General features: G+C 44.5%; 1 protein-coding gene across 1 annotated transcript in view; it reads left to right on the top strand.

Annotated features, from left to right (window-relative positions):
• The window catches only part of DNAH9 (dynein axonemal heavy chain 9), a 210999-nt gene extending 187456 nt beyond the window's left edge, over window positions 1-23543 (top strand). Inside the window, exons 64-69 of the mRNA XM_026120616.2 lie at window positions 3378-3569; window positions 4069-4260; window positions 5043-5213; window positions 7759-7941; window positions 16904-17293; window positions 22700-23543. Coding sequence (XP_025976401.2) covers window positions 3378-3569; window positions 4069-4260; window positions 5043-5213; window positions 7759-7941; window positions 16904-17293; window positions 22700-22927 — 1356 coding nt within the window. The 3' untranslated portion in view covers window positions 22928-23543. The remainder of the gene's footprint in view (window positions 1-3377; window positions 3570-4068; window positions 4261-5042; window positions 5214-7758; window positions 7942-16903; window positions 17294-22699) is intronic.
• Window positions 23544-26277: the final 2734 nt, after the last annotated feature.

Here is a 26277-nt window from a genome sequence, read left to right as displayed (position 1 = left end):
GTGGGACATCGTGTTGTTGGCCCAAAGGCCTTTAGCTCAAAACCTAGCTGACATCAGCAGAGTTGTGAATTAGAGCTGAAATCTCTCTGCAGGGAGGACTTGCTTTACCAGATGGGGATTAAGTAGGCCATCTTGAGTATTGCTGGCCCGCAAGAATAGCTAATGGTAGGTTGCTTGATGCTCTTATTGCATGGTGTCCCGCAGTTATCACATACCTTTACTCACATTATATTGGCCACTATTACTGCTCTTGGCTGCTGGAACTGCAGCAGAGCTCTCCTGTGCTGGGGGCATGAAAGCATAGCATGTGGAAATGACTGACAAATGTTCTTTTCTTGGTAGCCACAAAGGATGTGTGTGGAGCAATGTTACGTTCATTATAACTCTGTCATTAAGTAGAAACTGCATGAGTGATGAAACTAGCCCACCTTGTGAGCTCACTCAGTTACTCTGGTCAGTGCAGGACAGGAAACTGCCAACAACAGCAGAGAATATATGAAGATGTGCTGGTGGCTCACTAGAGAACAGTCTTTGCTTTGCATGAGTGCTGGAGCCAGTCATATCTTCCTGCTAAAGGCTGCTGTTCCTCTGCTGGTGCCTTTTTCTTCAGATGAGACAAAAGGCTAAGGGCAAACCACTCACATTTATGATGATACCTTTCTTAGAGATACAGACCATTGCATTCTGCTATCGTGAATCTCCATTACCTTCACTTGCACATCGTGCACTGCCATTACCTTGGCATGCTGAGCTCTTGCAGCAAGACTCTAGCTGTTGAGTGTATAGCAGCCAGAAAGGCCTGAAGATATTCTCACACCTTGGATTCTTTGTTTTACTAGCATGGCAATAACTACATTAGTCTCCATTCTGTTGGTGACTGAGTGCCAGGAACGCACAGGTCACATCTTGCAGGATTCCTCATTCTTTTCTCTCCATGCAGCCTGTTGTTATCTGGGACCACATTTGTCTAACCACAGCCTATATGGACCCCAGGCACAAGTCCAAGGGGCAGAGAAATGGGGACAGTTCACAGTCATTTTCACATTTAGACACTCAGGTTCCCAGGAAATCTTGAGTGTATGAGCTAACATCTCTGAGCAGGTGCGGCTGGGAGGCACAACACAAAGATTAATGCAAATAGTCAGAGATTATTCCATTTTTATCTACTGTCATTCATCATCTTGAATTCCACAAAATGTCCTGGAGAGCAAGGGAGGGGAAAACCTTCACTGAAAGTAACGTTTTCATTCTGCCTCTGCTCATTTCAATCAGGTAGTAATTAACATTTTCTAAATTGTCAGAGTATTATAAAACATTTCTTATCACAAATGCTGGAGCGAGTGGGTGGGGCCGCTTTACACCTCATTTCCCTGCTTTGTACAGACTGGATGTTCAAATTTAGCTTTTAGCTGAAAGTCACAAAGAAGGCCTATTGTTGTGTGCGGGGAATATTGTGCTGCTTTGTAGCTAAAGAAAAAAAGCATGATTAAATAGAGAGGCCAAATGAGACTGAGGTCGATTCTTACTAAGTTTCATTCAGGCAAGCTCCCTTGAAGTCCAGGGAAGTTTTTCTGAAATGGAAAATGAGCTCAGCACCTATTTGAACCTGTTCTTTTGATGAGGTGCTAAGTCAGGTTGCTGATAACAAAGGGATCTTAGAGAGTCCTGTCTGACCAAGGGAAAACAGGGCCTGGATTGTTCTTGATCATCTTATGCTGTTTGCCAATGTCTTGCATGCTGTACAGCATGGGGATCCCTCCTTTTCAGCAGAGACCTTCAGCTGTGCTGTGCTTTCCAGCTCTTTAGAGGTCTAACACAATGGACTCTTCTAATTGAAAGTAATGAAAGGAAGTCACACAGGAGCCCTTTGCAGCCCCTGTTGCATAGGCCAGGATACCTGCACTCTCCTTGCTTGGCCTCTTGCTCAGCCAGCCATGCAAGTCAGGGCCACCGTGTCCTGCACACATGACTCTTGAGGAGGGTTTGCACTGAAGTGCATGGAAGTACAGCTGAGACCTTCCCAACAAGTTCATCTCCCAGATCCAGGGAGACCTGGAGAGCAGGACTTTCAGATGGGTCCTTTGCAGTGTGCATGTGTGGGTCTGAGGTCCTGGCATGGAAGTCCACTCTGCAGAGAGGGTGTTGTCAGATCTTTGGATGCTCCTTTCCGAGTGGCACTGTTGGCCATGGGCGATCACATCATGTAGTTCCAGCCGTGGGGCAGGAGATCTACTGCTGAGCCACGTACCCCTCTTACCATCTCAGAACCAGGGCCGAAGCTGGCTAGGCCTCCTCCTCCTCCTGCCTCAGAAACCAGGTGCCAGTGTTCTCTGCGAAAGCTGAGGTTCAGCCTTGTACCATGCACACAGCTCTAGTTCTTGATTCCTTTTTCTGCTCTGCTCTCCCGTTACAGTGATGCTCACACCACTGGAAATGGGCACGGCTGCCTCGGCTCCTACTCTGTGCCCTATCACTGTAACTGTCACTTGCAGTTTCCAAGCACCATTTGGGGTTCCCTTTGTTCATTTTCATTGATTAAGTGACTCAGATTCCCACCCCTCCACCTCCAGCATCATGATTTTGCCTACTCATTTCTAGATATTCAGACTTTAAGAGTAGCCAGGAAGTTGGGCAATGAAGCACTGGTTGCTGTGCTAGCTTTGAAGGGCTGGATTGTTTTTTTTTTCCACAAGCGTTTGATCTCCCCTGCTTGGATCTTTGGCAGTTCCTCCTGTTCTTGCCTTAGCATGCTAAGTGAGTACCAGCCCCGTGAGGCCGTGCTGTCAGTGAATATGCTGCTGCAGCACTTAGTCAGGCTGACTCTGTGCAGAATGTAGTCTTTCTGGGATAGCACCCTGCTCCTGCAGTTCTGAAGCTCAAAGAAAGATGATGCCCAGGTGAAATCTTTTGTATCCCAGGTACATGCCTGAGTTTAGTTCTTCCAGGCACAGTCCACCTCAGCAGGACCCCTGCCTAGTCCCACTGCTGGCATGTCTGCTTTGTTCGGTGCTTCTCTCCATGCTCTTGCTGCGGGATGTGGGGCATGTACAGGTGATGGTGCACTGAGTGAGTTCATGTTTCCTTCCCCTCTTGGCTGTCAGCATGTGTTCCTGAGCAAAGTCACTAAGTGATGGAAAAATTCCGTGTAAATGGAAAACTTTTCATTTGGGAAATATGCGTGAGAGTTTGCAGATAAATTTGCAGTGCAAACCACAGACTTAGAGAACTAGAGAATGTGTAGGTTATGCAGAAATGAACAGATAGGGCAAGGCAATTCACTGCCGTCTGAAGTCATGTGTATCTGTGAATCCCTGAGAGCCACGGAGACAGAGGGCAGCATGGACTTACGCCGCCCTGCCTCTCTGCCTGTATTTCAGGATACCCTGGAGATGTGCACGCGGGAGAATGAATTCAAGAGCATCCTGTTTGCACTCTGCTATTTTCATGCTGTGGTGGCAGAAAGGCGCAAATTTGGCCCCCAAGGCTGGAACCGCTCCTATCCCTTTAACACTGGAGACCTCACTATCTCTGTTAATGTGCTGTATAATTACCTAGAGGCCAACTCAAAGGTATGTGAATCAAACAAGGGCTATTTGATGGCTTTTAACTACCAGTGATGTACTGGCTTGTGCTGAAAGTTCTGGAATGTTTCCTTAAATACCAGTTCCTCGGTATCTTTGGCTTTATAACTTCACAGTTTGGTACATCTTTGGGGTGAGGTGGGAAAACTCCAGCGCTACTTTATCTGTGGCAGCTTACAGATCATATCAAGTAGTGTCTATGGTCTTTATGAAGCACCTCACAGGTGTGATGGAGGTCTTTGGACCTTAATGGAACTCAATAAACATGCATTTCAGTGGGAAACTGCACAAAATCTGTGCTGCAGTCTGGTTTTCCCCAGCTAGGATTTAACTACTACCTAATGTTTGTTTACTTAGAAAACTGAAATAGCGAAATGGAAACACTCACTGTACAGATCAGTACTTAGTACTATAGCCTGCAGCTCGATGACTGCCAGTGGAGCTATGGCTGTCCAAACTCCTTCATGCCTTCTGGTTCATTCTTCAGGTCCCATACGATGATTTACGCTATCTCTTTGGTGAGATTATGTATGGAGGTCACATTACCGATGACTGGGACAGACGACTTTGCAAAACCTACTTGGAAGAATTTATTAAGCCAGAAATGCTGGAGGGAGAGCTCTTCCTTGCTCCAGGATTCCCCCTCCCAGGAAACATGGACTATAATGGTTATCACCAGGTAAATGCTTTGTTTTCTGGCATTATTTATACGCGTAGCTGTAATGTCTTCCATAACTGCCCTATAATCTGTCTTAGGAGGCAGTGAATAGAACTGCAGTTTTCAACTCACCTCCTGTTATTTCCCATTATGTTCTTTTTCTGTAGACATTTCAGCATTCCCTTGGATGAACCAAGTTTAATGGTAATTTGCTACTTCATCATGAGCTCATTCTGTTCATGCATGAATAGAACAACTGTATTGGTTCTTGAGACTTGAGCGGGTCTCTTAGAAAATTACATCCACATACTCCTTGCTAAAATGGCCCTTTCAAGCTCCTTTTATCATCAACCTTGATGAGAAACATTGAAGGGTCGTGTTGATCTACTTACTGATCTCATCTGTTCTTTGTACACAAATGCGGCAGCAGAGAAACATATATTAGGTTGTTTTTGTTCATAAAACCTAACTAACTACAGGAAGCTAAATTCCCACAAGAGATTTCAGAATATTCATGCTGAAATGCACAGTAGATAATTGCTAGAGAAGGTCCAGGCCTGAGATATGTAGCCAAGCCAAACTTTAACAATTACCACATTTTCGCTGTAGAAGTTTAGATAATTCTTATTGCTATAAACAACTGTACATTTCTTTCCCCATCAGTTTGCTGGTGTTTCAGCCATGAGCAAAGTATATCAGCCTGGCTAACTTTCTTGGGTGCATGATAATTCTAGTACCATGTACTCTGAGGACAAAGTGTTCTGGTCTTTGTATCTAACCTGATACCTGATTTTTTGGTACAGTACATAGATGATGCCTTGCCTCCTGAGTCTCCTTATCTGTACGGCCTCCATCCAAATGCTGAAATTGGATTCCTTACCCAGACCTCAGAGAAGCTCTTTCGCATCGTGTTAGAGATGCAGCCTCGGGACAGCAGCATGGGTGAAGGAGGAGGGGTGACCAGGGAAGAAACGGTGAGAGTGGTAGCGGGAGGAGCCACTGAATTGTGGTAACTGTCTCATATGTAAGCAGTTCTGTCTAATTCAGATTTATCTCACAACCGTTTATTATAATATGTTCTGCCTTTTCCTGATGCAAACCAATGTCCGGAATGGCCAGCCTCATATTATGCAGGACATCACCATAGTGGGATGTAATTGGATGATCGTCACTAATAAGACAGTGGCTTTTAATTACCCCCTGAACTACAGTGCCTTCGTTATTATCCCATGAAGACATTGCAAATAAACCTTCTGTGGCCTCCAGTGTCTCTGAGCCACCAGTCCCTGTGCACCACACCATGACTGGCATACCAATAGGCTCCCAGATCTGCCAGGCATCATGTGGCACCCAGAACTCATTTCACCACTTACCACTGCTGCCAGGTCCGTCAGGTCCAACCTAGCCCTCAGGCTCCCCAGGGGCCTTGTAATTCCTTATTTCCAGCCGAACTTATTCATTATGCTTATGTATCAGACTGATCTCAGCCCTTCCTCTCGAAGCTCACAGCTCATTAAAATCTGGCCCAAGCATTCCTGACAGGTTTGGAAACCAGCCAACGCTCATTCAGTTTTCGAGTTCTGCAAACTTAAGATCCCAGCTTTGATTCTGGAGCTTTGCGGGTTGGTAAAGGACTAATGGAAAGCTTATATGAAGGCTGTGGTTTCACACAAGCTTGTCGTGATGATGGGGAGCTTACTGCCTTCACCTGAGGGGCACTCAAAAGTGCTGGGTGTATTCAGTTTTCAGCCCATAGTGGAATGCAAGGCGAGAGAATCTAGAGGAAGTGAAGCCAAAGGGAATGTTCAGAGACACCAGATGTGAACTCCTCTCCTCTCCTAGTCCTTGTGCTATGTAAATGCAATTGCACTCCCTGGCCAGAGAAGCAAAATTATCAGTGAGTGATCCAGCAGTCGATCGTAGGACATGACTACCCTGTGAACTCTTGCAGGGTAGGCATATCTGAATGAGGGGATTCTCACAGGAGCACAGAACTCTTTGTGGGCTTCTTGATTTATGTAAGAAGATAAGCTGCCTGGAAGAGACCTGGGTGTCTCCCCATTGCATTACGTTGTGACTCAGGAGATGCTCCCATAGCGTATTCTTTTCTAGCGGTTGTCTCTCTCATTATCTGAGCTGTAACTAGCACTGGCCATACCCTTTTCCTCTCAGTCCTTGCAAGAGAAAGATGGAATTGTTGTCTCTTAGCTCCTCCATTTGAGGATTTCCAGTCCCTTGTTTTGTTGAGGCAATTTTAGAGAGCTTGCAGGGAAACTCTGAAACTGTCATTTTCCTTGGGTTCTGACAAGTCCAGTTACTCCCACAGCTTTCTGAGGCCACATTACAGAAAATGAAACATAATTGTTGTGAAAAAATCAGAGCAGAAGAGTTTTGCAGGGGGGATTTCAAATTATAGGGTATTTCTGCACTGTACCTGAGGTGCAGCTCAAGAGCTCTTCCAGCCTAGCTTTTACTTTAACCAGGTAGCTCAAGTGTAATAACAACCCAAATATTCTCACCTTCTCGTAAGGTCTGATACGCGTGCGTGGAGGGTTTGGAACAGCAGCAAGGGGAGGAAATTGGAGTACAGAATCCAAAATATAAATGTTGGTGGGCACAGTAAGGAAATTACACAGGGCTCTCTCTGCCACTGATTGGCAGCTGTCATTGACACCTGTACTCCAGATTTTGCACGTCGTATTTTAGAATTATAATTCTGCATAATGCATTCCAGAAAAATCCTCAAGAAGCAGAAGTCTTGCTCATATTTCACTGCAAAGGTAAAAAAAGAGAGTATAAGAGATTTCTGTACCAAGCTGCCTAATGGTTACCTTAAATCATCATACTTGAGAGGTACGGCTGGTGCCACCAAGATTAAGGGCTCCGTGTCCTGTTGTAAACCAGAAAGGTTTTTTTCTGTTGTATTTACTTTTAAATACTAGAAACATACTGTTGCTTTGGAATTTTCCCTGCTTAATATTTACAGATTTAAGACTCTGTTTCCAAACCAGGCTGTGATGGAGACATGAAAATAACTTTGTTTCATTATGCTTTTTTTCCATGGTTGTATTATTTCAAATTCAGCTTAAAATTCAATTTTGTATAATCACCTCTCTTTATCAGTATGTCACAGAAAAATAGATCATAAGCTCAGTTGTCCTAGGGCTTAGCTGAGTTTATAGCCCTATCAGTCTTCTTGCATTGAACCTGACCTTAGTAGAAGTAAGAATGCAGACTTGAGATCCAAGGAGGAAGGAAGCTGTTGCATGTCATGCTGACATTTTTAAACCATCATTTTGAAAGCTTCTCATCTGACATTAACTTCTGTAAGCATTTGAATTTTAATAGGATGGGGCAAGCTCTTTGAAAGGTGCCATGCCCAGTGCAGCAGACACTGATTGTTTTCAGAGACAGTAACTGGCAGATGGAGTTCTCTTCCCATGTTCAGACAGCTGTCAGTTGAGAAAACCCCTTGGGTCATTCACTAACATCCCTCTCTCTTTTCCCTCTGGCAAACAGGTGAAAGCTCTTCTGGATGAGATGTTAGAGAAATTGATGGATGAGTTCAACATTGCAGAACTGATGGCAAAGGTGGAGGAGAGGACGCCGTACATTGTGGTTGCCTTCCAGGAATGTGAACGCATGAACATCCTCACCAGTGAAATAAAGCGCTCTCTCAAAGAACTGGATCTGGGGTTGAAGGTAAGAGCTCTGTAGGCTTGCAACTGCAGTGCTGTAAAAACCTGATGAAAGGAAAAGGTGCTCAGGGAATAACAGCAGTCACAGTCTGTATTCAATACTTCTGCAAAATAAGCTTGACTCCATGAGGAAGGATTCACAGGTGGATTTCAAATGGCACGTTGTTCCCAGGCCATGAGTCCAGGCACTGCAAGAGCTAAAGATACGCATAATAATGACTGCTCTTGGGAAGAGAGATCAGGCACTTTTGTCTACATGATATCGTAGCACAGCAGCAGTGGGACACTCAGAATTTGAGAAATGGTCTATTTAAAATTTATCCAGAAAATCTCACCCTTTCACAAAATGCCCAGTTAATGAGGGGAACTTGTAGCAAAATGCCACTGAAGACAAAAGCTTAGCTGAAATCAAAGGGAAGATTGGTCAAGAATGCAAGAATATCCAGAATATAACAGAAAAGGACTGACAAACAAGAGTTTTGGAAGGGATAGAACTCCTCTTTCTACTGCGTGTGAGTCAGTTTCTAATGGAGAGGCTCAGCAGTAGACTTCACCTATGGAAATACTGTCCCATGATTGCTCTGCACCCAGTTCCTTTTCTAGGCTGATAAGAAACTAGACTCTGCCCCAGGCAGGTGAGCCTGTGTTCCTCTGGATAGTGGCTTTGGCCATGGCTTATGGAGAATGCTGAGGGGCTCTGGGGACAGCAGGACATACAAGATAGGATGCAAGTTTCTGGGTTCAAGAGGGTGTGCAACAGTGCTGTCTTTGAGGCTGCATCTGCTGGTAGGTGAAGTCATCTGCTGAGTCCTCTCCCAGGAAAATCATGGCCTATGTCAAAGGTCATGGAAGCAGCCCTTCATCATGAGTCCTGTGAAGGTCAGTCCAGCCACACAGAAATGCATGTAGTTTGTTGTACATCTGCCTCCATCCCATGACAGACAAAATGGAAACCTGGTATAATCTGAGAAACAGACACCGACTCTGTGCATATAAAGCCCAGGCAGCTCTCACTTCTCTTCAGCTACAAAGTTTTCCAAGGAAGAGCAGGATCAGAGCAGCACCTTTCCTAGAAGGAAATAGGCAGAGCATTTATCCTGCTTCAGGGCACAGATAGCCGCTAAGCCCTTCTGTGCAGTAGCACAGAGGCTGTGCCCTGGGGCAAAGCTGCTCAGTCACTCTGTTCCCACCATCAGCTTCGTTCCTGGCTATAGTCAGAGAGGAAGAGAAATGCAGCGTGCGTGGGAGAGAGCTCTGAGCTCTTTCAAGGCTGGCTGTACCTCTTGCTAGACTGCTCATTAAGGGATAAACCAGCATATATCAGACTGCAGGTCAGCGAGCACCTACCTAGGCGGCCCTCACACACCAAAGCAACCTCACCATCTAAAAAGACTCTTCATCACGGCCATGTGCTGTACATCCTTTGGAAAGGCCTAGGTGTAGCAGAGAACTGCCCAAAGCTTATGGAAGAAAGCGGGTGGCTTCAACACTACCATGGATGCCTTCCCTGTGTCACTAAACTTGCTCTGTGACAATTCCATGATGTGAAGCAGCAAGTATAGACATCAGTCCCTGTTCTGTCATTTCCTGAATGACAGGCTGTCATTCCACTTGGCCAAAACTCTCAGCTGAAAAGTTCTCAGAAATACCTTGCAAAGCAAAAGAACCACCATGCTTGAAGGAACTGGAAATACTTTGTCCTGATCCTGTAAGCTAGGAAGGTCTGGCAGGTGAGCAAAGGACAACTTGTCTTCTGAGTGACAGGTCCTGACCCTCTCCTGAAGGCTCCTTTGAAGAGAGATCTTCGAAGGACGTATCTGCAGAGTGCGCACAGAATTGCTAGAGCTGGTTCTGGGTTTTAGGTAGCTGCAGTTCTGCGGGGATAGAATTAGGCAGCTTCCAAATCCCAGCAGCTTGTAAACTCAGCAGCTCAGGTCAATGCTAACTCAGGCATTTCTGCATTGCATTCACAGCTGATGCTTGTTGTCTTGATTAAAGAGACAGACATATATATGCTTAGTGGTGGCACAGTATATATAATCTGTTTTAAAATAGGCTGATATTTATGTAGTCAGTTATTATAAGCAGATTTCCTTTATTTTCCAGCATGAGGCAGTGGATTTGAAAATTCTATTTCCTGAGACAGGTAGAAAGAAGTGATTTAATGTTTCAGTCTTGGAGTACCAAACAAGATATTACTGTAACTGGGACAATATGTAGCAATTAGATTTAATATGGACAAATGTAGGCTATTAAGTATTGGTAGGGGGAATGTGTGGAAGTATGGGCCTAAATAAAGCACACGTGAAATCCTGCACAGATATCAGGCAATAAGAGAGGATGCAAAGTGTCCCCAAAATCCTATCACAAATCATGACAGGGAAGTGAGAAACATAGATGGCACCTGTAGGAAAGGCATCTGTAATGACTGGGTAGGTTTCTCCCAGCAGTCTCAATACCTGGGGCAGAATTCTGAGACACCACGGGGACAGGGCATGAAACTCGTTTCACAAAGAGCAGATGATTGGCAGCACCTATCTGTGTTAGTATTTGTTCATCTCATGTATGCTGAAGAGACAAATTTGAAGGGTCTGAGACACTACCAGTGGACAGTTCTTCTGTGCCTGCATGCAGAGGTTGCATATGGGTCCTTGCAGAGCTAAGTTAAATGTCTTGCATGACCTGTTCTGCTGCCCAGCTTCACTTCATGGGCCCTTCCCATGCCTTGGATATTTTGAAACAGCCAGGGGATGCTTGGCCCTGCAGTTAGCTCTGTTTTTAGGCAGTGCTGCCATCCTGACTTGACAACTAGGTCTTACACTTGGTTTGGGAGAGAAATCACTCTTTAACTGTTCCTCCTGAGCAGCGCCTATGAGAGCTGTTAATACATGTTAATCTCCTGGACTGGGGATCTATACAGACAGCACTCAGAGGAGGAGAGTTTGCGTAACAGCAGCCACAGATCTTAGAACAGAATAAATAAAACACGGAAGAAGCAAGTCATATTGTTGTTAACTGAGTCTCTGCTAAAAGAAGGCGATTTGGAAATGTCATGGCTAATTTGAATTTTTGAATAATTCATTGTGTATGTCTAACGGAAGACAATTTTTTGGTCCAAAAATAGGAGGCATCCCATTAAGTGAAAGAGAATTACAATGGACTGGTAGCCATCAAAAATAACGGATGTTTCAAAGCCCTTAGTTCTTAATAACTTCTATGAGACCAGTGGCTGGGCTGGAACACTTGCATGTTAATGTTGTACCCAGTGTAATTTTTGCGAGAAGATTTTTTGTTTTACCACTTCAGTGGAGGATAAGCCTCTAAAATGGGGATAATAAATATTATTAAAGGATACAGTAAGGCCAGATTTCATAATGCTTGCGGGTATTTCACTGTTTCAAGTGAAAATAACCTTAACTGAGAAAACAATTTGTGACAATAATCTGTTCATCTCATCGGAATGTCTGCAGGCTGGTCAGGATTTCCTTCATGGGTATCTTCAATGAAAATTATTCCTAGCATTTTGCAAAAAAAAAAAAAAAAAAAAAAATCGTAACTTGAATCATTCCAGATACACTTTAATATTCAGCATATGAAATGCAAATGTATGCATAATTATGTTTGGGCAACTATACAAGATAGCTGCTCTGGATGCTCTGAACCCTCGTAGGAACCAACAAGTATGCTTGAGTGTGCAGGCTTTAAAAATTGCTCTTCTTAAGCCTTCCCAAGAATTACATTTGCTAATTTATTTGTTTCCAGAAAGCAAAACTAGACCGGACATATGACCGTGAGGGTTATGATTTTAATCTTTTTGACTGCTTGCACACATTTTGCAATATTTTTACCAGCTTTACAACTTTTCCAGGAGTGAAAAATACTTTTGACTATTCCTGTAAGACAGTCCTGTGGTTCTCAGTGTCCTGCTGTGTCCTGTACAGTACTTTTTCTGTCAGACTTCTTTGTCTGCATAGTCTTGCCAGTGGCTTTAACCAGAGACCAGCCTATTAAATAAGGAACATGGTCCACATTGTCTAAGCTCTCCTGAGAGTGGAGATGGTGACCCACATCGTATCAATAAGAAGGAATCAGAAGGAGCTGAAATGAGACTTCAGTGTTTTTATGCCAAGAGATCTCATTATTGAATAACGAAGCCATAACAGCTGCCCCCGATGGGGTCAAGTGTTTTCACAAAGTTGTGAATGTCATTACCAGCCCCTCTGACTGAACCTGGTCATAGTTTTCTGTTGTGTGAGTTTTAATTGTGGGTCAGTAAATTGCTATGAAATATGTTATAAACAAACTGAAACAGTTTAGTTGTGTAAGGGGAGATGAAAGGGGCATGCACTGCCTTTGCATTCCTTTGTCACTACATGGCAAATACCAAAATGAGATTTTTCATTTGTGCTTGACCCTTGAGCTTGGAATTACCCAGAACTTTAAAGATTTCTTATCAGGTAACCAGTCATTTTGAGATTAGCTGGAAATTTGAAATCATTGAATAGAAATAATGAGTTGAGTTATAGGCAGAGACTTACCTTGTCCCTCCTCACATTTAATGGCAGAGCTATGGAGTATCTCTGAATGCTTTATGAAACCAAGGAAACTGGTGTATAGTTTGAAAGGCACGTTTGTTCCTCTTGGTTTAGAATTAATAGCAAATAGCCCAGCTTTCGCCAACCCCTTTATTTAATCTGGTTCATTGATTTTAGCTTCTAGGGTGTTAAAACAAAGATCACTGGAAAATCTTTGTGCACATGATTTCCTCTACCCACCAGAAGTTTGTTCTACACAGGGAAACCTAGCAGGTTCGTGTGCTTGCTGCCTTTAAATGCTTATTACTTTTAAAAATTCACCTTCGAAGCAAAGGTTTTTTAAAACCCCATCCATCCTGTTGAGAGATAAGCATTTTGATGGGAAGGGATTTCTTCATCAGAAGCCACAGATGTAGGGTGACAGTTCTGAAGGTAGATCCCAGAACTGCGATGTGGCTTCCAGGTGTGGAGGTAGTATGGAAGTGCTCTCATCTCCAATTTGAATTGATGGGCTCTGGAAAGACAGAGTCCCTTGAAATACTGCACTTGCTTATTGCCAAACAAAGTGCATTTTATAGTGGCTGGTTAGAAACTTTTTACAGGCAAAAAAAACAAAGAAAAAAAGAAGAAAGAAATAATGAGGTTTGCAAGTCTAGTGCTAAACAGACAGAAGCGCTGGAGTGGACATTTCTAATGCCTTAATTCAGCTGACACCCTTCCTTCCTTTGGTGAGATGCTGCATAGGGTAGATTTGTATTCAAGCCTTGCATTTAAGCTGTCATTCAGCAGCTCTGAGTGTTGCATTTGCAGTGTTTTTAGCTCAGAATGTTTGTGTTCTAATGCAAAGTTGGCTCCCAAGCTCGGGTTTGTCTTGTGTCTTCCAGCATGCTTGCTTTGAGAAAATGCTTGTAAATGTGCTGTTTGCCCTGAGTCCTGACCACTCAGCACAGACCCTGCTTCCACTCGTGGGTGCCAGAAGCACTGTGGGCCAAGGGCAGTGGTTACTGCTCTTCCGCTGTTTGGGTGCGTCTGTAGCTGTGTGCTTGTCGTACTGACGCCTGTCAGTACAATCTGCCAGTCAGTAGCCATGGTCATGCCATGGTCAGTATGGAAGGAAAACACAAAGATCTTCAACTGCCGGACTCTGGCAAGCTTTGCTAAACATGTGTCAGGGGTTGCTTTAAGAGGATTTCAACTTCTGCTAAAGCTTGATAGATTTTCATGGGCCCAGTAAAGGGCACCTCTGCTGAGCCCATGGCTGGAGGCACTGAAGTCCTGTGAAAGAACAGTTGGAATTTTTTAATGTGAAGAGACTGACCCACTTCCCCTGCTCTTGTTCTCAGTAATGGCTCAACTAATTTCAGTTAATCTTTCCAAAAACATTCAGCCTGAGGCAAAGAGAAATTGTAAGTCAGATGAATGTTGGCAAAATGATAAGGGGCCAACGATAAGTATTTATAATGGAAACCAGTAATCAGTGCTAACTGTAGGGCTCCTAACTTCTACAATGTATTGCACCCCACTATCTCAGCATGGAACATGCGAAAACTTAAATTGTGAAAGGCATTACAAACCTGTAGAAGCTTGACCTGCATCTGCAAGTTTTTGTCTTTGCAGTATGATTAGCTTGAGTATCACAGAATCACAGAATGGATGAGGTTGAAGGCACCTCTGGAGATCACCTAGTCCAACACCCTGCTAACACCAGGGTCAATGAGAGCAGGTTGCTCAGGACCGTGTCCACTTGGGTCTTGAATATCTCCAAGGATGAGACTCCACAAACTCTCTGGGCAACCTCTTCCAGTGTTCAATCAACCTCACAGTGAAAATGTTTTTGTCTTATGTTTAAATGGAATTTCCTGTATTTCAATTTGTGCCCATTTTCTCTTGTCCTGTCACTGGACAAAACTGAGAAGAGCTTGGCTCCATCTTCTTTAATCCCTCTTTCCCCAGGATTTTAATACATTGATAAGATCCCCCTGAGCCCTTTTTTCTTCAGGCTAAACCATACAAGCTCTTTCAGCCTCTCCTCCTATGACAGATGCTCCAATCCCTTAATCATCTTTGTGGCCCTTTGGTGGACTTGCTCCGGCAGGTCCATGTCTCTCTCATATGCGGGAGCCCAGAACTGGACACTGGACTCCAGATGTGGTCTCACCAGTGCTGAGCAGAGGGGAAGGATCACCTCCCTCCACCTGCAGGCACGGTTCTTCCTAATGCAGCCCGGGATGCTGTTTGCCTTCGTTGCCACAAGGGCGCATTGCTGGCTCATGTTCTGCTTGTTGTCCACGGGGACCACCAGGTCCTTTTCTGCAAAGCTGCTTTCCAGACGGTTGGCTCCCAGCGTGTAGTGGTGCATGGGGTTATTCCTCCACAGATGCAGGACTTCACACTTTGCTTTGTTGAACTTCACAACATTCCTGTCAGCCTCTTTCTCCAGCCTATCGAGCTCCCTCTGACTGGCAGCACAACTATGTGGTCTATCAACCACTCCTCCCAGTTTTGCGTCATCTGCATACTTGATGTGGGTACATCCAGGTCATTAATGAAGATGTTAGACAGTGTTGGACAAAATGTTGATCCCTGGGGGATTCCACTAGTGATTGGTCTCCAGCTGGACTTTGTGCTGCTGATCACAACTTTCTGAGCCTGGCAGTTCAGCTGCTTTTCAGTCTACCTCACTGTCCACTTATGCAGCCTGTACGCAAGAAAACGTCGAATGCTTTTGCCTTTTCCACGTCCTTTGTTACCAGGTCTCCTGCCCCATTAAGCAGTGGGCCTATATTTTCCCTAGTCTTCCTTTTGCTGCTGATATATAATTGTAGAAGCCTTTCTTGTTGCCCTTCACGTTCCTCGCCCACATTCAACTCCAGAGGAATTTGGCTTTCCTAACCCCATCCCTGCATGCTTTGACAGTGTCTCTATAGTCTCCCAGCTCACCTGACCTTGTGTCTGCCTCTTGCATGCTTCCTTTTTGTATTTGAGTTGAGTCAGGAGTTCCTCGTTCATCCGTGCAGGCTTCCTGACAGCACTGCTTGACTTCCTGCATGTCAGGATGGACCATTCTTGAGCTTGGAGCAGCTGATCTTTGAAAATCACCCAGTGCTCCTGGACCCCCTCTCCTCTCCAGGACATTCTCCTATGGCATTCTTCCAAGCAGATCCCTGAACAGACCAAAGGTGGCTCTCCTCAAGTCCAGAGTTGCAAGCCTCCTATTTGCCTTCTTCCCTGCAGGCAGGATCCTGAAATCCACCACCTCCTGGTCACTGCAGCCAAGGCTGCTGACGACCTTCACACCCCTGACCAGGCCTTCCTTGTTTGCGTTTGTCCTCCTTGTCCAGGACAGTGCCTCCTCTCCTTGTCTCTTTGATAACCTGTGTCAGCAGGTTCTCACCAGTGCACTCCGGAAACCTCCTGGACTGCAGGTGCCCTGCTCTGCTGTCTGCCCAACAGCTATCGGGGTAGTTAAAGGCCCCCATGAGGGTCAAGACCAGCAAACATGAGGCTTCTTCCAGCTGTCCGAAGAAGGCCACATCTACTTCTTCCTGATCCTGTGGTCTGTAGCACACACTCAGCACAAAGTCACCAGTGTTGGTCTGCCCCCTAATCCTAACCTATGTGTTCTCAACTGAATTTCTTAATTATAGTCTAAAAAGCACTGCTGGCCTGCTGAAGTGTTCCAGAAGTTCAAGAGGGATGCAGTATTGCTGTGCAGTGATGTTCTAGCTCTTATACTCTCTGGGCCAATCTGATACAGGTTTCTAAAAGCTTTAAAAATAATTACTGGCTAAATAAAGGAAAAGCTAAGCCTTTCTCTATATCCCACTTGGCAGAATCATATCTTAATTTGTTGGGTGTTTCCCTCCTGTGAAAGAATTTATGATTAGATTTGGGGACAACATATTAAGTCAAAAACACTTGCACTGCAAAGTAATAAAGGAGGAGGGAGGTGAAAAGAAGTGGATGAAAGGAGGGGGACAGGACCTGATGCAAAAGACATTTGGACAGTTTGGGAGTAGAATTATCAGAGGCTCCAGTATCTTGCCCTAGCACTGGTGGGAAGGGTTATGCACTTCTAAAAAATCTGCACTTTGAAGATATTCACTCAGAGAAAACAGAAACAACTCTGAGGCAACTAAAGAATAGTTATGCTCTGCCTCATTCTGTTGCATAGTTTTCCTCCAAGTAGTATCTTTACATTAGGGAGAATGAGGATGGAGGAATATGAAATTGCAGTAGGAGATGTTCATAAAAAGCTAAAGCTCATGAAGAAATTTGCAGAGATTGTGTAGGGTGCCATGCTCTTCCACACTTCCTAGCTCAGGTTCTGCTGTGAAGTGAGCTTTGCTCCGTATTAAATAGTCACCATTTTCACCTCTGACAGAGGCAAGTTTTCATGTTCTGCTGCTAATTGTCTGCTTTCTCTCTCAGGGAGAACTGACCATGACAAGCGACATGGAGAATTTACAGAATGCGCTTTTCTTGGATACAGTGCCTGAGTCCTGGATAAAGAGGGCTTACCCTTCCATGGCTAGCCTGGGCGGATGGTTTGCTGACCTCCTTAGTCGCATCAAGGAGCTAGAGACCTGGACGGGAGACTTTTCCTTGCCCTCTGCAGTGTGGCTTGCAGGGTTCTTCAATCCCCAATCTTTCCTGACAGCCATCATGCAGTCCACAGCCCGAAAAAACGAGTGGCCTTTGGACAAGATGACCCTGCAGTGTGATGTGACGAAGAAGAACCGGGAAGATTTTGCCAGTCCTCCTCGGGAAGGGGCTTATGTCCATGGTTTGTTCATGGAGGGTGCACGCTGGGACGCACAGGTAAACTTGCCAAGGCTGTTGTGTTAAGAGAAAGCTGTGGAAGTTACGCTATTATTGCTTGCTACTATGCTATAGGAAACTTATCAGTCCTGACAGGCACTAGTCTAAACTAGTCGTTTGAGCTACTTCTGTAGGGATGGGAAAGAACTTGGCATATCCTCAGTGGCCCAAGGTAAGTATCCAAGATGGTCAGATGAATCAGCCCTAGAGGGTGCCTTTCACTGCATCAGCAATTAGGGGAGTTCAGGGTGGCCAACTTGGACCAAGATGTCTAGTTTTTACAAGGTGAATCTCAACCTCAGCGTACATCATCATCATCATCTTTCTGGATGTAGCCAAATGCCTTTCAGTGGTACCAAATCTAGCCTCAGGGCAGCCAAGGTGAGAACCATACCCACCAACCAGGCACCTAAAGAGAAGCATGCGCACTTGGTATGTCATGACCACATAGCCAGTAGCACTCCTCTTGTAGTGCACCCGGTGGAGCAGCATCCCATAGGAGCACAATTGTCCCTGTCATTCCTACTGACACTTGTCAGCTGTGAGGAGTTCAGTCTGCAGAGCTAGGCTGACAGATCCCCACCAGGCTTGGTCTCTGAGTTGCCTGGCCTGTTGTACCACAGCTCCCAATTTGTGCTGCATGCAAGAATTAAGTGACAATGATTCATGCATCTCTTTCTCTAGGCAGCCAGTGCAATGCTCCTGCTGCCAGTGGTCTGTGAGAGAGTGAAGGCTGATCAAAGTGGGTCACCCAGAACTTTTCTGTGTCGAGTTTATGCTCTCATAGGAAGAAGCTTTTATTTCGGGGGCAACTGTTTTGAGTGTTCATAGTCTTAACCTTGAAGATTCTCCTTTATCTGTTATGCAGCTCAGTGGTAGCATGTTGTGTAGAGGAGTCATGTCTGTTATATACTGGATTGCATCCTGACCTTGCATTTCAAATCTAAAACCCTCCACTTATTTTTCCTCTCTCTCTGAAATAGTTTGCTGTGAAGGATAGGAAATTAGGAAAAGCTCTAAATGTAGTCGTTGTCCTTAGAACTGCAGCCACTCAGAACTCATGGATTGATGGCATCCAGCACATTTTATCGCAAATCTTTGGGAAGGTCAAAGCTCCAGGCGCTTTTCTCTCTGAGAATGGGTTGATGTGCACATTGGGCCTGAAAAGCCACAGACAGTCAGGAACACTGGCAAAGTCTCTATCAGAAGATAGCGATAAAGGTTTCAAGTGTGCATAAGGTCAGATCTCCTGCCCTGCTGTGTTTGACTTTACTGATCACAGAAGTCGCAGTAGTGGAACAGAGACCAGCCCGGTCCATTTCCCAAGTCCTGGTCCTACAGTTCCCTCCCTGTTCTCTTTTCTATTCCTTTGCTTTGGCTGCCCCACCTGCCACACGGTGTTCTCAGCAAGCAGATGAGGGGCCCTATCTGCTGTTTGTGGTATGGGTCAACAGAAAACCCTTACAGCTCTTGGAGATCACAAGCCCTTGTTGCAGGGAGCACTGGATTTCCGATACCCTCAAGAACTGACATTTTAGGCTGGTGCTGATCAGCTGGACATAGCAGAATAGGGAGCATTTGGAAAAAGTCCTATTTGTACATATCGAATGCTCCATTAAAAACAAATTCCAATGATTGCTGGTATGCTTTCTGTTACCATCAGATAAAGATTAGAAAACATGATTGTCAAAATGACTGAGTTCTGCCTGGCCTTCACCTTTCCCTAAATGGTAATTGACATGAAGAGTAAGAAATGCAGTGGTGCTACGCCAGAAATCTCTTGGGGAATATGTAGCTTCTTTCCTCTACCTCCTTCTGATATCTTATATAGGTGATTGCATTCAGCAAGAAGTTTTGTCTTCAAAGACTATCCAGACTTTAGTAAGTGTGTTTTTCTGGTTACATTTTCTCTGTGATTGAAAGATATTGAACAATAACATTTATAGAACCATTCATAATCTCTGGGTGTCGTGCTTCAGCTTATTTCAGAAAGAAGAAGAATATTTTCGTATGTTGTTGTTCACACCGAAATATCAATTCTACCCAGCGGAACTATTCATTTTACCTGTAATCCAGTACGCATCTGACTACATAAATGGATGCAGAATTATTAAAACAGCTGCACAGTACTTTTGGGTTATATATTCATTCAAAATTAATCCTTCGATAAGAATTGCAGGTCATGTTTAGACATACTACTCTGGGGAGCACCTCTACTTTTAAAAGAATATTTCACATTTAGATTGTGCCTTTAGAAAAGGGAAAATTCACTCCGTATTCTCCTACTCACATTTTTCTATTTATTTAAACATTTATGTTTGCCCTTGGGTATCTTAAATTTATAAAACCTTCATTACAAAACAGCAGGCAGCTATTAAACCAAATGAAATCAAGCAGGTTATTTTGGGTCCAAATGATCTGTTGCTGTAACACCATTAAAGTCAGGAGGGCTCAGCTAAAGACAGTTTGACTGGTGATGCTATGAGGCATTTTAGCTCAAGCCATGGGAGACTGCTGATTGATTTCTGAGTTTCTAGCTCCCAACAGTGGAGAGTTTAGTCCCAAGTACATGCCCTGCTACCCACCAAGAGTACTGGAGCATGACAGGACGAAAGGAGAGGTCTTTTAGTAGTAATGTGCTGCACTGAGCTTTGCAGGTTGTAGATGACACGCTCCCATATCCTTGGAGGAGATGCACAGTCAGTGCACAGCACGCTGAGCAGTGGTTCAACACTGAGAATATCTTGTCTCCTTCACTCCACATCAGCTAAAGCTTCCGTGAACTTTTTAAAGCTAGTCCTATGGAAAAAAGTCATGTTAAACCAGCAGAGAGGTTAACAAGGGACAGATCTGTGTGGTGAGGAACAGTCACAGCTGGCATTTAAATTGGTGGTTCAGATAGCTCAATTTCCTTGAGAACAGTCCTACACTGCTCATTTTTGTCTGAGACACTTCCCAGAAGCTAAGGCAGATGAAAATGGCATCAGCGCAGAACCCAGCCCTGGTGCAGCTAGATTGCACAGTTTCGATGCTACAGTCAACAGAACATCGCAGCTTGCATAATCTTGTGCACAGGCACTGGTACATCAACTCATGCAGCAGAGATTAAAACTTTTCCCAGAGTGATGAACCAGGACATCATGTGAACCCTATTCCTCCAGATGTTAACTGTCAATAATGCCCTTGTATTTGTGAGCTATAAGAGCCAGAATAGAATGTGGCTGAAGCTGGGATCTCCAGTGACAAACTTACAAGGCAACCAAGGAGGTGATAGTTGTGAACTGCACTGTAAACAGCCTCTCTCTTATTTATGGCCATTTTGAAAAAAGGGATAACTTGTCAATCCTTTTTCCATCTGTCTCTCAATTCTCAAACCAATCAGTGCTAAAAATTCATCTCTCACTTGGCTTTGCTGGGTAGCACTTCATTAGATCATCTACAGTGCGTACACCAGCGATGGTTCTTGGTCCCCTTCCCTGTGTCCACCTGCAGCCACCAGCCCTGCAGTCTCTGGACCTTCTTGGACTGATGTTCTTGTTGACTACCCTGCTGGTCAGATCTACAACTGCAGCTGTAGGTATAAGCACCCCTTCCCTACAAACAGAAGTGACTCTATTTGAAAGGCAACCAACCAGTGAAGACAGGTCTTTAAGCCAACTGTTCCTAAATTAGCTGTGGTGCAGATGTGTCTGTGCTAGTAAAACATGATACAGTTGAGTGGGAGAGGACGTTGGCTCACTGCATATGTATTTGGGCCCAACCATCAGCATCCTTGGCTTGTGACAACTGTTTTGTGTCCTTTTCCCTGGGCCCATCGATATTTGGCAGTGCATGTCCACTCTTCAAATTGACTTTTGAGAAGTCAGGACAGAGAGAAATGAAGAGTTCTGCTTTAGGATCTGAGGTCTGGAGCTCTCTGAGGTCAAAAGAGTGGCTTTGTACCAGGTGTGCTGTGCCAGTAGTCAGGGTAAATTGCTTTCAGAGTAGAATTAATTTCTGACTGTGAAAGAGAGAAAAAATGCAAATGAAACTCAACCCAGACATATCACAGTTATATGTTCTGTAGAGGTATCTCAGGAAGATTTCAGACCCTGTTAACCTAGAAATAGGTAGAATATATCTTGGAAATTTGATTTGAAGAATTGTCATCAGTAAACAAGAGATCTGATCAAAATTAATCCTCAGAAATTAAAGGTGTGGATTTAAAAATAGAACATAATAATGCTTGATAAATAGCTCCTTTGCAAGGTAATATAAGGATTATTTAATGTTTGTTCAGCATGTTGGAAATACAAAATCCTAAATCAGAATTGAGTCTTAGCTTAGTATAACAGATGGTATTAGTAAAATTAAATGGAGGTGTGTTGCAAGAGGGATTATGTTTCTTCACTCATTTCTAGAACTGAATAAACTATTAGAGAGGTTGAATCTCATCCCACAGCTCTGATCTAAGAGCATTTGAGATAATAATGATATGTTAAACTAAGCTGCAATAAGAGGCAGTTTCTTTAGCATGGAGAATTTTTATTTCCTTTTCTATATTTGTTTTCATTTGCTCTCTCCAGCCTCCATTAAGCAATTTTGCAGGCTCTCCTGGAAGTTGATTGATGTGGAGGGCATTTTATTGTCAGAAAGAGAAACAGAAGCTGCCCGAGAGACGAGTGTTAGAGAAACAGGCCAGTTGATTTCATGCCCTGACAGCATACCATCCTTCTCCTAGGTCAGACAGCCTGCTGAGTGAAAGCATTGCTTTGAAGGGGATAATGCAGGCTTGTTAGTTTAAGATAATATTCCCTCAGGAACAGTCTTTCTGCAACCATCTTGGTGATGTGAGCACCTGTGAGTGGAAACAAGCCAGTGGTATCTCTTGGGGTCTCTCAACACATTTCCTGTGTTCAGTACACAGTCAAGCATCCCATGTCATGCTCTAATTTGGAAGGTGTGGGGGGACACTTACTTGGTGCTTTTTAGCCTCTTCTCAAGTGAGTTTTGCTCTCCAGCCTGAATCCTGTTCTGGAGTCTACATTTGGTCCTAGCACAAGCAGACTACCCCCACGGTGGTTCTGGTCTGACAAAACCTTGAGTTAGAGCTAGATGAGGGTTATCTGGCTGGACCTAGCCAGGAGCATCGTTCCCCAACAAAGCCCTGCTCAGGTGCATGTGGGTTTGAGCACCTCTTGGAACAAGCTGCACCCGAGAGAGGCTTCTGATGAAACAGGATAGGTGTTTGATCCAGACCCCCCTTACTTCAGAAAGACTCATCCAGCTCATAGATCTCTGGGAGGATGTTTGCACCTGCCCAGCAAGATCAACTTTTAGAAACATTACAGATAATCATTTTTATCAGAGTACAGTTGATGGGGATCTTGGAACTCTAACTAAGAGCTCTTCTTCTTTCCTCTGCAGACTGGGATAATCACAGATGCAAGGCTCAAGGAACTAACCCCAGCCATGCCTGTCGTTTTCATCAAAGCCATTCCTGCTGACAAGCAAGATATCCGTGTTATGTACCCATGTCCTGTCTACAAAACACGCCAAAGAGGGCCAACGTTTGTGTGGACTTTTAACCTTAAAACTAAAGAAAATCCTTCCAAGTGGGTGCTCGCTGGTCTGGCGTTGCTGCTACAGATTTAGGCTCACTAGCAGAGGATTGGGAAATTCCTAACAATGTCTTACTCATAATATTAAAAAACATATATTATTCTGAGATTGAACCCAACCTCCATTGCTCTGAGTACCAGGCACTTAAAAACCCGGATAGATAGAGCCTAAAGGTTTGTAACACGTTTACAGAAGTGATCTGTAAATCAGTGTCCTGCCATTGCTGCATTGCTACACTGAAGCACTTCAGCATCCAGAACTGTCTTCCAAACCCAGACAGTGCTAAGTTCAAATCTGAATTTAATGTTTATTTCTCTTTAGTAATTCAAAAATAGTTATAAGGTCCGTGGGCTTCTCTGAAATCCTTAGGTATTTCAGGGACCTGTGAAATACTTTAGGCCTGTTTTTTTTTCTTTAAATGAATATTTCTTTGTCATATGAATAATGTTGAAAGTTGGGGAATCCAGCAGTTGTTGTGGATATGAACTATTTCTTGCTCTAATATCCCTATAAATTTTAGAACCATTCAAAATAGTGTTAATATCCAATGTTCTTAATGCAATCAAAAGTAAAAATACAGCACAGTGGTTATTTAAGATGAATATTTCCTAATAATAGAAATTTACTAATAAAAATCTTTATTCTTGAACTAGTGTCTAAAAATTGCCTGTAGGCCAATATCACACATTTATTCACTATATGACAAGTACACGCAGTGTCGGGTGAGACAAATGCAAGCATTTGGATAGCTGCACATATAATCATGAGCAGGGTGGGTGAGAACTGATGTGGTCTTAGAGCAGAAAGCAGAGAGGAATAACTAGGTTGTGCATTACCTTAATGAACCAGACACAGAGTATTGTTTTGAAATGAAAAAGCTGAGCACTTGGGAATTAGGAATTGTGAGCATTAAGGTTGCCTGGGGGAATGGAGCTCTACTTTGCTCCTTGTACGGTCTGCAGTATTTCATGCCATAGCACAGGACCCTCTGCCTCTTTTTAATGTTTGCTGTTTCTTCTCCTCATCCAGGACATATATCTTCCCAGCCCTCACAGTGCACATAGCCATGGATTTTCATCTGTGAGATTCACTGCCATTTCTGAGCTCCTTGCAATTATCAGTGAAAGCAGAAGTGGGGCCATGCCTGTGTGTCACCAGGGAGGCATGGGAAGCTGACAGGTGGGCAGAGGATTTAGTTTCAGTTGAAACAGCACCGCTAGGCATTGCAGAAACTCCCCACCCTTTCCCTGTGCCGGGTGACGATCTCACGGCCAGATTCAGGGCTCCGGAGGCGGGAGTTGTTACCGCTCCTTTGGGAAACTATGTGCCCAGTGCACTTGGAAGAGTCCCCAAAGTCAATAAGCACCTCAGCAGTTGGCAAACAGTGGCTTGTCTTGCGAGGTCCTAGTGCGCTGGTGTTTGCAGTGGGGAGCCCCTCCTCAGACAGCTCAGGTGTTCAGCACTGGCTGGGCAAGGGGGGGATCACTGCCAACTCCGTTACCACTGCCTACAGGGTGACAGTGAAACCTCCAGGTTCCTGTTTCCAAGCGGCTGTGGGGTGGAAGTCCCCAGCCAAGTGAGACATGTATGTCTGAGTCACCTTGAGCTGCCCTGATAGTCCACGAGGGACATGTCACTCCCACTTCATCCCACGCCTTGTCACGGAGGAGTCAGATCAGGCTCTCCCTGCAGTGCCCACTTCTCTCCGCTGACTGAGGAAGCTGGGTGAATGGATTAGACTGAGCTGCTTAACTTCTGGACTTCTCAAATGAGGTGAGCTGGACTTGAGCAGCCCAATTTATGGCCACTGCAACCACAGGAGGAGAATCTATTTCCAGGTCATAACTGATGTTTCACAACTGAGTTTGGAGCTTGGCATTACAAGCATAGCCCTTGCACACCAGTCAGGCAGAAAGGTGTACTGGGTTGGCGGGGACAGTGCTTCCCATGTCCAGGATCTCTTGCATCACCCAACTGTGTGATTGCACCATCAGTGCATGTTGTTGTTCTGGCCTGAAATGCGCCAGAGGTGCTTTGCGTACTGGCATAGTTAAGGGGATCTTGGAAATTGGATAAGAGCTTTGTGTGCAAACCACAGAGGATCTGGGGATCGCTTGCCGTACCTCACCAAGCCCACTCTGAACAGCGTTTTCAGAGCCCTGTGAAAGGCTGCTTCAGATCCTGGGCTGAGCCATTGCTACGTTTCAAAGAGTGGGAGTCCACCAGCATCACTTTAGAGCTCTACAGGGAAAGGTTTCTGGAGCTGCCTATAAATCAGAGATTTTGACAGACTGCTTATTCCTCAGCCAGAACCTCCTGAAGAGCTGACTAAGTTTGAAATCCCCTAACAGAAAGCTGAAATCCAGGAAATAATAGTGCTGATGTCCCTGTCTGAGCTTCACTGTGCCCTGGATGTTGCAGTGCCTGGAAAGCATGTGTGTTGCTTTGCCCTGCCATACCCCCCGACAAACTCCCAGCAGGCACAACAGGCACTCCATTTCTGTCACCATACAGTATAAACCTTCACCGGCCTGCTGGAAATGGTCCAGTGTTCAGGACAGCTCTGCTCAGCCCTGGTGTGCCAGTCACTTACGGCCTAGGAGGATGCTCGCACGGACTCATCTAGCTTTCAATTCAACTGAGGTTTGTGTGGAGCCCTATGCTGGGAGACAGAAAGGTGTGGCTCAAGGTGCTGCCAAGGACCTGCCACATTTTGGTCACTTTTAACCCCTTTCACCTGCATCCTCTCACTCCTGAAGATCTTGCTCAGGTTAAGGATGTAATACAGAGCAATGTGCAACTGTCTTCCTGCAGGGATGAGGACATCCAAATTCCTTGTCTTCTCAGTCCTGGGGGGATGTGACCTTCAGGGTTAAGGTAAGATGGGAAAACTCTTGGGCAAGAACTTTGTTTAATTGCCATGTTGTGTCTCCAAGATACATCCAGAAAAATTAACAATGAAGAAACTAGTTATGTGTTAGCAAAAGACATCTGCAAATATCTAATGCAAAGGAGAGAGATGTCTTAAGCTTTCTGTTTTAAAATGCCTCTTAATCCATAAATTAAGTAGCAGATTCCATAGACTGCCCTAGATATCCAGGGTCTGGCTAGAATAGGACCTGTCAGCTGGAGAAAGCTATGCTGTTCAGAGACCAAAGCTCAGGTTTAGATTAAAACCTACCAATTAGATATGTAGATGTAAACTGGCCACTTTCCATGGCTTTGCAAAGTCAATTTCATTAAATACTTTTTGTATTTCACCATGCAGGAGGTTTAATTGTATAAACAGGGCACTGCTGAATTAAACACATAAAAGCAGGGTGAGAATGAGCAGGAAGTGCATCATGCTCTGAGCAATGTTGCTGGTTTAGTCTTTCTTTGGT

This window comes from Dromaius novaehollandiae, chromosome 18 (genome assembly GCF_036370855.1).
Source record: "Dromaius novaehollandiae isolate bDroNov1 chromosome 18, bDroNov1.hap1, whole genome shotgun sequence".
NCBI classification, from domain to species: Eukaryota; Metazoa; Chordata; class Aves; order Casuariiformes; family Dromaiidae; genus Dromaius; species Dromaius novaehollandiae.
The sequence above is the reverse complement of the archived record's forward strand: the minus strand, read 5'-3'. Positions and strand labels throughout refer to the sequence as shown.